The sequence below is a fragment of the Silurus meridionalis genome, chromosome 15, assembly GCF_014805685.1.
Source record: "Silurus meridionalis isolate SWU-2019-XX chromosome 15, ASM1480568v1, whole genome shotgun sequence".
In the NCBI taxonomy this organism is placed as follows: domain Eukaryota; kingdom Metazoa; phylum Chordata; class Actinopteri; order Siluriformes; family Siluridae; genus Silurus; species Silurus meridionalis.
This window is the reverse complement of record NC_060898.1, coordinates 5,968,124-5,982,500: the sequence shown is the minus strand read 5'-3', so window position 1 is coordinate 5,982,500 and position 14,377 is coordinate 5,968,124. Positions and strand designations below refer to the sequence as shown.

The window sequence follows — 14,377 nt, the reverse complement described above, 5'->3', positions numbered from 1 at the left end:
TCCAATGCTTTCTCATCTGTTTTTGTTATATAACTCTAACCAAAAATCGCAGCATAATTACAATTTGATATCATCAGCCAGAACTGGGGTGATCAGTAGTTCCTGATTGGATCAGGACTCATATAGGTCTAAAACTAAATAATTTTTAAAGTCTGCTTTTCCAGTTAATTAATCACTAGTTGATTTGTTTAAAATGAATATTAAAATATGTTACAATCTGATAATAATAAGCTACTTCAGAACTCTTGACTTTTAAATCAGTAAATAACACATAATTAAATCCAATACAATACTGCTGGCAAGAGAATATTATTAGGTGCTTATATTAACCGAATATACACCTAAACTTCTGCAAGGTGATGGTATTCTGTGCTTCACTCTTTCTTTTGTTTTGTTTGTGTGTTATAAGGATAATAGCTGTTCTGAGATCAGTGGACTGTGTTTCATCAGTGTATTATGAGGATAGTAGCTGTTCTGAGATCAGTAGTAAAGAGTGGACTGGGTTTCATCAGTGTGTTATGAGGATAGTAGCTGTTCTGAGATCAGTGGATTGTGTTTTATCAGTGTGTTATGAGGATCGTAGCTGTTCTGAGATCAGTAGTAAAGAGTGGACTGGGTTTCATCAGTGTGTTATGAGGATAGTAGCTGTTCTGAGATCAGTGGATTGTGTTTTATCAGTGTGTTATGAGGATCGTAGCTGTTCTGAGATCAGTAGTAAAGAGTGGACTGGGTTTCATCAGTGTGTTATGAGGATAATAGCTGTTCTGAGATCAGTGGATTGTGTTTTATCAGTGTGTTATGAGGATCGTAGCTGTTCTGAGATCAGTAGTAAAAAAGTGGACTGTGTTTCATCAGATCAGTGTGTTATGAGGATAATAACTGTTCTGAGATCAGTAGTAAAAAGTGGACTGTGTTTCATTAGAGTGTTATGAGGAGAGTAGCTGTTCTGAGATCAGTAGTTAACAGTGGATTGGTGGCCAGTGCAGGTTTCCCAGACTCTTCAGCAGCTGCAAAATTGTGTCTCCCCAGCTGTTTCTGACACATCACCTGCTCATACACACACATACGCACATACACACACAAAGCCATCATGGCATCTCCATAATTATAGCCACTAAGGGGGGCGGAGGTGGGGGTGTGCATTTATTAGGGTCCTTCGGAAAAGGAAACACACACACATATACACGTGCAAGCACAGTGGGAAAATTCACTATTTACATGCATTTATTTTCCTGTGTGGATAAGGTGATTGCTTCAATTAATATATTAAACATATAAATGTGGAAGTCACTTTTCATTTGTTGTACATATAATACATTTACATGGACCTTAAATGTATCTTTCACTTATTTATTAAAATCCACATATGAAAACCTTTTAGTATTTTCTGCTATACACAATTTAGTTGCAAAAAATAAGTGTTTTAGTTTATACCTTTACACACACACACACACACACACACACACACACACACACACACACACACACAAGCGGTGGCAGTTTAGAGATAGCATTGGGCCAAAACGAAGCTTCTGGCAGCGTTTGAATGGGAAGCTATAGGTAGGAGGTGAGAGAAATGCTTTAGATATCAAACCTTCCCAATGTAGGTGTGTCTATTTTTTACTCTACATTGCAAGTCTTTTTTTTATCTTTATCAAAATTTATCACCAAGAGATGAATAAGCAGATTTCTTAAACAGATAAACAATTTATATTTACAGTCTTAGCAACTATTTGCCATGAACTCGCATCTTTATTTGTATTAATACATTTTATAATTGTCAGTTTCGTTTACTGAGTTTTTTTTTGTCGCATATGTATATTTCTGTAACTCTCTAACACCTCCACAATGATTTGTGCTGTCCATATGTGATCATGCCTACGCATGTTATTCCTAACTATACATAAATTATACAGAATCAGAGCTTCATTTACATATACCTTTGACTCAGGGCTTCATGGAAGTGTTTTACTGAAATGTTTTGTTTCACATAAATGTTGATTTTTGTAAGGGAGTTGCGAGTGAACGTGTTTTCTGTTTACTGCTACAGTGAAAGGGGTGGAAATTCTTGTCTGTTGTAATCACTCTTATGCTACAGATGTAGTACATTAGGGAGTAGGGACAGAGCAAGAGCATTCGTATTTTGACTATCGATAAGATATAAGATAGGAAACACTGACACGAATACACAATATATTAGTTTAGCTGCAGTTCAGGATAATCATAATTTTCATAAAGAATGGAAAAAGAATGAAAAAAAGAAAAAATATTTTTTTGTTTATTTGACTGTTAGAAGTTGAACACTACAATTTAGTTGAATACAGCAATACTGTTTCAGCATAGAATTATGATTATGGAACAGTGTTTTTTTTTTTTCTTGAACAAGTGGGGGTTGGGGGTGTATAGGTATCACAAATGCATATGATTAACGCAACATAAAAAGTTGAAGTGAGGAAAAACAATTGTGTTATCAAAAGTGAGAGGAATACAAGTCGGTGTGTGTGTGTGTGTGTGTGTGTGTGTGTGTGTGTGTGTGTGTGTGTGTGTGTGTAATCCTTTCTGCCCCATGGCATTACCTCATACAATGTGTCACACCACAACAGTAACCATCCAATGCATAATTGTTATAGAACACGGGCCTTTATTCTCTCTTTTTCTCTCTCTCTTCTTCTTTCTTTCTTTCTTTCTTTCTTTCTCTCTCTCTCTCTCTCTCTCTCTCTCTCTCTCTCTCTCTCTCTCTCTCTCTCCCCCTCTCTGTCTTTGAGGGACATTTATTATACATTTACTTAATAATTATAGTATTAGCTTAATAATTTCACAGACACATTGTAGGCTCTCCTGAAATTGCTACATGGGCTTTAATGTGTTTCAGATATTTATTGACTTAAGCGTATTATAGGCTATTAGTTAAGCCCCACTAGTAGCATATTTAAAGCTAAGCTTTCCTCAACTCACAGTTTTCCTTAACTCACACTTATTACCGATTGCATGTATTTCTTTCCTGTAGAGGCAGAATTAGCTCTGCATACATTCTGTAACATTCAGCAATAAGTGCACTGTGATAATATAGGAAAGAACATTTTCTTCATTTTAGATTAAAGAAAGATAATCAGTGTACATCTTTAGCCCTGTCTGTCATTTTAGGTAACAATTCGCACAATGTTTCCTGACATTTCTACATGCCTTTTACTACAAAACTAAGGGTTTACTTTTGAATAAAAATAGTCGTGTATTGTCAGTCGTTTAACTGAGCTTAAAATTCACACCTTCTCAAATAATTAAAGAAAGATTGATGTTCATCATGTTTTGCCGTAAATGCCTTCTTTGTGCGTCTAACTTTCTCAGATATGTGTGTTTCAGTTTGCTGTAGTCAGATCTTAAACACCACTTTGCTCTCGCGATTCTAGCACTGCAGCGTGTGTACTTTATTTTTTGGTAAGAAAATGTCACCGCAGTGTCAGCGTTAGTTACAATCACATGGTCAGTCCTGATTAAATAATAAAAGAACTCGCCGAGTGTTCTATTTACCCACAAGCACACTCTGCCTTCAAATTTCAAATATTCATTGTGTGTTTTTGAAACACAAGCAAGATCGGATCTCCCAACGTCTACTTTCGTTAATTTTTTCTTTAAAACTTGCTTTACGCCTCAATTATAACTTATAAAGTGATTAGTGTAAAATTATCCTTAATAACTCTATTAAATATATGTAGGTTAATTATTTAATCTTAAAACTGTTTATTTTTTGTGTTATTATGATTTGCTTTTTTTTTTTTTTTTTAAGTACATCTTGTTGCAATTATGTTATTTGACTAAAGCTTTTGTACCTTCTGCTAAAGCTTGTCTAAGCACGTTGAACAGCACGCAAGGCCAAAGGAAGCTCTTGTTCTTGTTTTCCCAAGTCCTTTCTGAGGTTATGTAGGATACAATTAGGTTTTTAAGGAATCCACTTGGCTGTTTTTAAGGACTGAATTACATTTTCCCCAACAGTGTTGTTTTTTTTTCCTCTCTCTTTAACCTGCTCTAATACAGTCCAAGATCTTTGTCATCCCAAAGCACAAACAATAAAAGTGAGATCTTTAGCATGGCATGCTTCTTTTGTTTGTTGCAAAGCTAAATAGTATTTACGATTTCATACAGCTTTCTCTTTGGGATTTTGGTGTAAGTAGTTATTGCTGTTGTTTTACCAGGGTTTTTGTCTGTGCATGTGTGTAGTTTTCATGTTTGAAACACAATGAAAAGCATTGTTCGTTTGTTTAGGTTTTAAAGTTGTCTGAAAAAACACACACATGGAAAAGCCTTGTTCGCTTTCTCTATGCTTTGTGCATGTCAGGTATTGTAGATCGCACTCTAAATCCATCCAACAAAAGGGAATGCGCAAAGCAAAGAACTGCAGTCCTTTGTCTTTGGTTTACTGATAAACTGCCAAAAAAGGACAAAGAAAACACGCAAAAACAAAAGGAAATCAAAGAAATCAAAAATGTTTGTGTCAATTCACAGGTGGAGTCTATTAAACGTGGTGCGGGCAGCACAAATGGATCAATAGATGAGAAGAAAAGGTGCAGACGAGCAAACCAACCCCCAATCCACCCCCTATCCCAAAACAAAAAGAAAAAAAAAATTCGGATTGTGCTTTGGCATACTGCACACAGTGAATGAGAGGATACGATTTGAGCTCTAATGCCATCCTTATGCGTCTTTTAGTACTTCTCGCCATAGGGCTTGGCACCAACAATGCTGTCACCGTGCCAAGAAAAAACACTGCAGTGGCTGCTGCATTTCAGCGACTGAGGTTTCTCACCAACAAACACTCTCACAAATACACAAATTGCGCCGTGAGTCGATTCTTCACTTTTCTATTCTCTATCAAATTGAACAATGTAGAAAAAGTGGCAAATGAAAAATTTAATCCATGTACACCACCTAAAGATCCAAACACGGTGAGTGCCATCCGGAGAGAAACTCAGGTGCTTATTTTCTTTGTATATCATTTCTTCTGAGTGAGTGAGTGAATGTGAGCATGCGTAACACATACATGTACTACATTTTTAATGAATGTACCTCCACACCGGTTAGCGGCTAAGTTGAACGTCAAGGCTTGGCGTGTGTATGTGTGTGTTTGTTTTTTTATTGATTTGCGACGGGGTAGAGGGTGTAGGGAGGGTTTAATGGGGAGCTGTTTCGCATCAGGATGCCTGCCTAGAATGTAATCAAGCGCATTCAAAAGAACTTAACAAGTGCACAGCTCTCGAACGTCCTCGGCTGAATTTTAATTTGTTGCATCTCAAGCAGCTATTGCCTATCAATCGCTTTGCTCGAAAAACAACAAAAAAAAAAATCTAAATAAAGATAAGTATAGAGCAGCACTTGGAATTAGAGAAGAAGGGGCATTATTATAGTATTATTTGACATTTATTTTATTTGATATTTTCTCTTGGAGGGATAGTTTATATAATTAATATAATCATTGTCATGTGTGTGTGTGTGTGTGTGTGTGTGTATGTATATATATATATATATATATATATATATATATATATATATATATATATATATATATATATATATACTGCCTCTTTTGTGCCATGGTGACCAATTAAAATACTAGTAAAGGTTTATGTATGTGCTGCTTGGTGTATCGCTAATACAAACACACACACACACACACACACACACACACACACAGAAATATACACACTTTACAACATTTTTATTAACACCTGCAGTCATTGGATTCATCCATATACACATCTATTAACCTGCCTTACTGATCTAATAATTTTATATATATATATATATATATATATATATATATATATATATATATATATATATATATATATATATATATATTATTATTATTATTATTATTATTATTATTATTATAAAAAAAATAAAAATTCCTCAATGAACCAACATCAAGCATCAAACTCAATTTATATATTTTTTCTGTCTGTCATGGGCTAGCTTGTTTTGGACCCAGTAAGCATTGCTTCATGAAAGAAGGAAAAATCACTTTAAAGCTTGATTAGAACAGACTAACAGGGTCTTAATCCTTCAAGAATAAACAACGTTTGGTCGTTCAGACAAGTAAATGAACTAACGAATGACTGATTGAATGGATGACTGAATGAACGAATGCATTTTGTGAATTTTTAAAAGTGCCTTTAATTCTAAGCCTGGCACGAGAAAACACCACATTATGCCCAACACCCACCTCGAAACCCCCCGACCCTGACCAATCAGGACTCTCTCGATGTGCCAGCGTGCCAAGTTCACTTCATCACTCCCTCTTTCGGGAGTTGCCAACACGTTTTGGCTCGTCTTATTCAAAGAAAAAAAATGGGTAGGGGGAAATAAAAAAGTGCTACCTTGCCTTTTCCCTCTGTAAGTCTCTTCACGGAAACCATTTCACATCAGTGCAGTGCCAAGTGTTTAAAATCTGGCCTTCAACAGCCATCTCCAGCAATGTGTCTGCATATAGGAATTCATTTTTGTATGTTATTGAATGTTATGTGTTATATTACACAGATTTATATGGATAGTAAGTCTTTTCCTCAGGTGAGACAGAAGAAGGCACCAGCTCATTTTGGTTTAACAGAAAAATGGTGAATGAACAAATAAGAAATTTGTTAATCTGGATAGAAATACTTTCAACACCTCTCTCTCTCTCTCTCTCTCTCTCTCTCTCTCTCTCTCTCTCCCTCTCTTTTTCTTGCTTTCTCTCTCTCCCTCTCCCTCTCTTTTTCTTTCTCTCTCTCTCTCTCTCTCTCTCTCTCTCTCTCTCTCTCTCTCTCTGTCTTTCCTTCTCTCTCTGTTTCCATCTCCTTTTTCCTTCGTCTGTCTCTCAGAACAAAGAACAAAATCCGCCATGCTGTTTGCCTCAAGTCACTTCCTGTGATGTAAAGGCTTTTCGATATACTGAATGTGACACGGCTGTTATTTTTTAATCAATCACCACTTAAGATGTCTGAGCCATCCACCCACACGCACTCTTTGCTTATTTATTTTTCAACAAGTTTCGCTATGGGAAAAAAAAAACAAACAGAAAAACTTTACAGATGCCTTAGATGGTTTTTCATTAATTTATTGAATTAATCGTTTATTCTTTGATTTGGTTTTAATTAGTAATTAGTATGAATACACTTCCTATACGAGGACTGTTTGAAGCATCGGCTTGCCAGTTGGCAAAAAGCTGATGCGCATGGGATTTACTCATTTTAACACAACAAAATTATGGTTGTATCTTTGGCATTTTAAATGTTCACGTAAACTGCCTTTGTTCTCATATCACGAAAATATTGAATCGTTTTTTTGTACTAAATATCTTCAACTTTTCTTCAAATTACTATTAATATTAATAATAATAAATATTATTATTATTATTAAATATTACTCCATTTTTAGTTACCTACAAATCTGCACATCATACCAACAGAGTATTAAGGATATACATCAGATCGTATACATCATATACATCAGAGAAATAAATTGAAATTCATTATAATGTCGAATTTTTAAATTTAAACAAGGCAAATTCTGAGTGAACCGTGCATTCATTATTAAGCAGGATTAAAGGGGAGGCTGTTGGAGTTGTTCCATATTTTTCATAAAAAGAGAGAAAGAGGGAGAGAAATTCCTCTTGAGGAAACAGGAATTTTTTAATGATTGTATTTTGTTGTTCTTCTTGAACATCCACTCAACTCAGTAAAAATAGCTGAATTTGTAAGCACTGCATCGGAAACTCCTTATCTCAAGCAGAATTTCCAGAGTATCAGTAAATGTACAAAATTGTGATAAAATCAAGCGCTGTTTGTATCATGTTCATTTCATATGAAAGTGTACTTTCTTAATCTTCCAGTAGATCATTTAGTTCATAGACTTCTCTGCCATACATCATTGAAATGCTTTGTGTGTGTGTTTTCATGAAGTGATTTTATACTTGACATTGTCCTTATTATATTATTTCGAAAATATGTGCCCTCCCTTCACTCTCTCACGCACACACACACACACACACACACACACACACACACACACACACACACACACTACACTACACCCGAAGTCTGGCACTGTGTAAGTTCTGGCTGGTCGAGGAGTGTGTGAAAGACGATTATGAATGGCACCTTCAGAGGGACTGATAAGGTGCCATTTCCGTGTTAATTCTGCCTCCTCGATCTCAGCTTGGCACAAAAGCAGCAGAACATCTCGCTACTGTGGATCCCCTCTAGCTATAATTACACATCTCAGAGACCATTCAGGCTGATTTTCGCCTTAAATTCAGCGACTCGAGCATCGTATTTTGCATTTAAAAATCTGCACACACCTGGGTAAATATGATAAACCAATAAAATATCAAATCAACTTGATTTTTTGTCACCGTGATTTATTAACACAATGAAACAGAGGCTAGAAACAAGCAGAAGCACGAGTTGTTTTCTGCACGTCAGCAGTTTTAGGGAAACGTATTACATCCGTGGCCGAATAGAACACGTACTAATGACAGAGATCATCTGCAGCTGGAAACCAAGACTAGTGTGTAGGAGTTTTGTTTTGTTTTCTGAATTATATTGTATTTTCTTATAGAATAATTTATTTCATTATGGCAATAGAGGCACTAAGAATTCATCGGCTTCAAGAGTGAGCTTGAATGCTGCTTTACCAATGACTAATCCTCTAATTCGTGGGTTTTTTATGTAATGAAAGGTTGTCATTTGTGTACCAAAGATGCCCTTGTACAGAAACTTCTGGGTGACTCAGAGAAATTGGGAGAAGGCTGATGTTTTTTCTTGTAGCAGTGCACGTCAAACAAATACGTAAATAGTAGAATATATTTATATCATTACAAAGTGTTTTTTATTTTAATAAGCTGCTCCTGCAGCTAAGGCAGATAATGGTATAGAATTATTTTCCATGAAGTGCACAGTTTTAACTAAAATCTTGTCCACATGTGAAGCTTGCATTAATTTGGATGTAAGAAGACAACAAGCTGTGACAGTAATTCTGAATACATTTAATATTACATTAAACAAAAATCCATTGTTTTTATTATATTTTAAGAATACATGTTTGCATTGTGAGTGTTTTATGTTTTTGAATGAATGTATATTTTGTATTTATAATTATTTATATTCTGATCCAGTGCCATTCTTTCCTCCTCCACAGAGATTAAACAGATTTCACTTGTTAATGAGAATGAAGGGAAAAAAAGTAGAAAATGTATGGATGATGTTGATGACAGTACAAACAATGTTTTATATATATATATATATATATATATATATATATATATATATTATTTTTTTATATAAAATTAATGAGATTCTAATGAATAACCAAATAAATAGTATTATTAGATGAGGTGGTTTTAGACGTATTCATGGCAAACACATTTAGTTCTTAACACAACATTCTTTTTTTTTAAATACAAATTCAGAGCTGCATTTGGTCCTGACCTCACAGGGTCTGGCTACAATCCAAGAGTAGTATGGTAAATTTGAATGCAGCATGTGTTCATATATAATTAGGTCCCTCCACTGAGGGACTTTGACAAAGCTTGTGTGTGTGTGTGTGTGTGTGTGTGTGTGTGTGTGTGTGTAAAATGTTTCCAAGCTGCAGGTGTTAAATCTCTGACTAATGACTCTCTCTCTCTCTCTCTCTCTCTCTCTCTCTCTCTCTCTCTCTCTCTGAACAGGTAAAACAGAAAGAGCATCATACTCATACAGTCGTGACTCAAACCTACACGGGTGCCATCAGGTACGAGTCCCTTTTCATCCTCCAAAACATGCTTTTGACATCTGCTACTCCTTTTCTTCTAAATTTTTCTGTGCAGAAATTCTGCCCCATGATTTATTGTGCTGCTAGCGCTACAGAATCAGGTATCTGGTTTTATATATGTAAAAAAACATTTGAATAGCAGTTGGGAGGGACCTTTATCTACACACTGAAATGGGTGTGCTACATTGGGGTCTTGTCACTTATGAAAAATTAACTTCTTTTTAAATTAATCTTTTTTTGACAGCTGACAAGGCAGAGCCATCAGAAAGAACATGTGATTAAGCAAGAGTGAGCGGGGGGGGTTAGGGAGGGGGAGAGAGAGAGAGAGAGAGAGAGAGAGAGAGAGCATATCCTATCCTTAAAGCTTTCGTAAAACTTTCTTATCCATACTTTATTACTTCTTTAAATCTCAGTCCTCCTTTCGGTGCTCCTATTCAAAAAAAGAAACATTGTCCGAAATCATATTTTTCCTCTTGCCAAAATTAATATAATTTCTTGTCACAAAGGTTATCTTTTATTGCTTCAAATAACCCGGGTTTTTGTATCCAGTGTTCAGGTATGAGCAAGATATGCATTATTTCAGACTTGCAGTGAATAATGAAAGTGTCCCGCATGCACCTGCTAAAGCTCGAGATTTGGCCTTTTCCAGGGATTTGGGATATAGCCAAATCTCTCAAATGTCCAGACTGCAAAATAACGTTCCGTTTTCATTTTTTAAAGCTGTGGCGGTAGAAATCTTACAAACCATGTAGAAAGATAGCCCATGCGGATATTACTGCGTTCCTGTAGTGTTTAGACTGGACACACTTCAATTAGATTTCATCATGCAAGGTCATATTCAGAGTTGAGGTTCATGCACATATTGAGTTCCTTCTAAATTTGTGCAGTAGTCAGAAATGAGATATAACCAAGCAGGCATTGTTTTTTATGAACAGATAACCCAAAACATTGGTGTTATATAATTATTTATAAGTGATAAAAGAGCCTACATTCTGCATAATGTGGATTGTGGACTGTGAATTTATTTATTTGGTTCCATAGTGAAACGTGTGCCTTTATAACTGTCAAAATAATAATAATAATGATGATGATGATGATAAGACGTGCTGGATAAGCTCAAGTTGAATAACATAAATTGCTGGGAGCCATATTGTTCAATTATATACATTTTGCAGTGAGTAACATGATTACAGCTTGGTCTATTCATGTAGTCAGATACGGTCAGACTCCACTACTTCTTTTAGATGCTTGTTACTGTATAATAATCTTATCCTTATATCATCATATTAGTGTTATTATTGGGTTGGGCAAAAACGTGCTTGCTCTGAGACACACAAAGCCAACTTCTTGGGGGTTGTGGGGGGTTCCTAAATGCCTCTGATGCTACTTCACAGGGCAGCATATCACACTTTGAGGAAAGCACTGCATGTCCGCTTCCACATGCATGAACTCACAGCTGTCTGTGATTAGTTTGTGTCACTTTGATTGATAATGGCGAGAGTGACAATGCATCCCTTGCATGCAAAGAACACAATGAAATTTGCTCTTAATGTAATTTAGGATTCAAATTTACAATCTTACAATCTTCCTATAGTAAAAATCATTTTTATTTATGTTTTATGTTGCACCACTCAGAAACACTGATTATGATATGGTAAGTAAGCTAGCTGTTACTTGATAAAGTCGCGATAAATATATGGGCAAAAGCTTGTGGACACCCGGCCATAAGATTCAAATGTGTTTTTTGAACATCCCATTCCACATTTATTTCCAATGTGATATTATAATAACTTCCACTTTTCTTGGAAGATGTTTCACTAGATTTCAGAGTGAGGTTGTGGAGATTTGTGCTCATTCAGCTACAAGGAATGTCAGGTACTGTTAACTCAAGGAAGCCTGGGGTGTAGTCAGTGTTCCAACGTACATTCTAAGGATGTACAATATTGTTAAAGGTGATAGAATGCACACTAACACACATGCGCGTGCACGTGTGTTTAGGGCACTAGTTTAATCACCTTAGGGACTTGTGTAGGATTGCAAAAGTTGCGGAAACTGACGTTTCTATGGAAACTTCATCTGGGGATTTTGGGGAAAATTCCAAATTGGGAATTTATTGGAATTAATTAGAAATATGGGGAAATTTTAATAAACAGTAACATATACAGACATGAATATAAACATTTTGTTTGTTCATAAGCTGACATGCTTGCAGCCTAATAAATTTAAAATTTGACATACTTTCTTTGATTTCATTGTTAGTATAATTTTGTTGCACAATATCTTATACACAGCACAAGGAAGTCTAAAACATAAATGTATGCAATATTTATATCATTTATGTGAATACTTGCAGGATTCAAGAAATGATCGGTGTTATGTTATGAAGGAATGCACAGTGCATGTAGGGGTTTGGGCTCAGCAGCCCTGCAGTAATTGTGATTGATGAATGTGCAGGGTAGAAATTCAACTAAAATGCATTAAATCTGGTTGTTTTAACCAAGGTTATCCTGTAAGATTCTTTTTTCTTAAATGATAACTAAATTTAAGTTCCTTGTTATAGGCTATATACCTAAAATTTATGTTAATTCCCATATATGTCTGTTAATTCCAATGGAACGTTTCCAGTTTTGAAAATTCCAGAAATGTTGCAACCCTACTTATGTGTTTATTGCCTCTTTAGGCCAATTGAAAATAAAAAATGAAACACATCCATACATTTGTATAGGAGCAAAACTGTATATACACACTCACACTCACACACAAACACACACACACACACACACACACACACACACACACACACACATTATTTTACATTGGGTTTCAAGGTCATGGGGTAATGAGCTGTTAACAGTATTTAAGATTAAAAGCGGATTCAACTTCATTCCTCAATGTTCCTCCTCGAACATTATGCTACATTGAGACAGGTTTTTGGGGTCTGTGAATATATACACATTGACTTAGCTGCCTTAGCGATGTGAAACGCTCTGAATAAAGCCGTCGAATCGTCTGCTTTGGTTTCATTCCCAAAACGCTCGCTTGTGTTAAACAGGCGATTTGACAGTGTTTGAGACTTTTACTTCATATTTAGTGTTTGTGTTACAGCAGTTCCATTTGAGATGTTTACCGGGTTATTTTTGGCTGTGAAAAAGAGGCAATTCACACTTTTTCCCCCTCTTTCCTGTCTTCCTTTTCTTTCTTTTTTTTTCTCCTTTTTACATGGGTGGTGATTTGCTATGAGATGCTTATCACTCCTCTCCTCCATTTGGTTGCTTGTCTTTCAGAGTTTTCGTCTCCCTGTTGCATGTTAACGTGTTAATTGCCCCTTGTTAAGGGCTCCATTTTAAAAAGCCCCATGTCCTTGTGTGTGTGTGTGTGTGTGTGTGTGTGTGTGTGTGTGCTCACGCACGCTTAAAAGCTACCATTCTCTTTTTCACCTGTCGCTTCTTCTCATCCAGCTCCTCTTTCATTTTTCTAACATTCCACAGGGTGATGAGAGCTACAAATCAATGTGAGGACTCTCAGACATGCTCTTTTCTCCTCTCTACACAAACACACACACACATGCACACACACACACACACACACACACACACAAATGCACACTTTGCTCACACTCTCTTTATTTGGCAGTTGTGATCACGATTGGGCTATTCACAATACTAAAACTTACCAATCTTCTTATTTTCTTCAAAAAAACATGTAACATAGACCTAATTAAATGGTAGATAAATAACTAAACACACACACACACACACACACACACACACACACACACAAATCCTCTCAAGAGTTTTACAAAAAGTGGCACATACCTTGGCATCCTGCATGAGTGCAGTGTGAAAGAAGGTAAATTTGCGAAAACGGTGCAAATGATTCGGTGTGTTTTATATTAAAGGTGTTTGATCGTTGTTGTCGGAGCGTGTGGGTAGACGTGCGATGTATCAACAGTCAGTGTGTTCAGGTGTCTTTCAGGCTAATGCTATGTGCATATGATAATTAACACATTGGGGTGTTGTGATATGTTTGGTTACTAATGGTGTGTGTGTGTGTGTGTGTGTCTGTGTGTGTGTAGGCAGATTATGCGCACACACACACACACACACACACACACACACACACACACACACATATATATATATATATATATATATATATATATATATATATATATATATATATATATATATACAGTGAGGAAAATAAGTATTTGATCACCCTGCTATTTTGCAAGTTCTCCCACTTAGAAATCATGGAGGGATCTGAAATTGTCGTTGTAGGTGCATGTCCACTGTGAGAGACATAATCTAAAAAAAAAAAAAAATCCAGAAATCACAAAATATGATTTTTAAACTATTTATTTGTATGTTACAGTTGCAAATAAGTATTTGAACACCTGTCTATCAGCTACAATTCTGACCCTCAAAGACCTGTTAGTCTGCCTTTAAAATGTCCACCTCCACTACATTTATTATCCTAAATTAGATGCACCTGTTTGAGGTCGTTAGCTGCATAAAGACACCTGTCCACCCCATACAATCAGTAAGAATCCAACTACTAACATGGCCAAGACCAAAGAGCTGTCCAAAGACACTAG

The 14,377-nt window shown here is 35.9% G+C and overlaps 1 protein-coding gene across 13 annotated transcripts in view; it reads left to right on the top strand.

Moving 5' to 3' along the window:
- The window catches only part of LOC124398484 (transcription factor 4-like), a 146,547-nt gene that overhangs the window by 61,484 nt on the left and 70,686 nt on the right, over positions 1–14,377 (top strand). For all 13 annotated transcript variants that reach the window (XM_046868737.1, XM_046868733.1, XM_046868729.1 and 10 more), the window contains one exon: positions 9,698–9,759. In XM_046868737.1, coding sequence (XP_046724693.1) covers positions 9,698–9,759 — 62 coding nt within the window. The remainder of the gene's footprint in view (positions 1–9,697; positions 9,760–14,377) is intronic.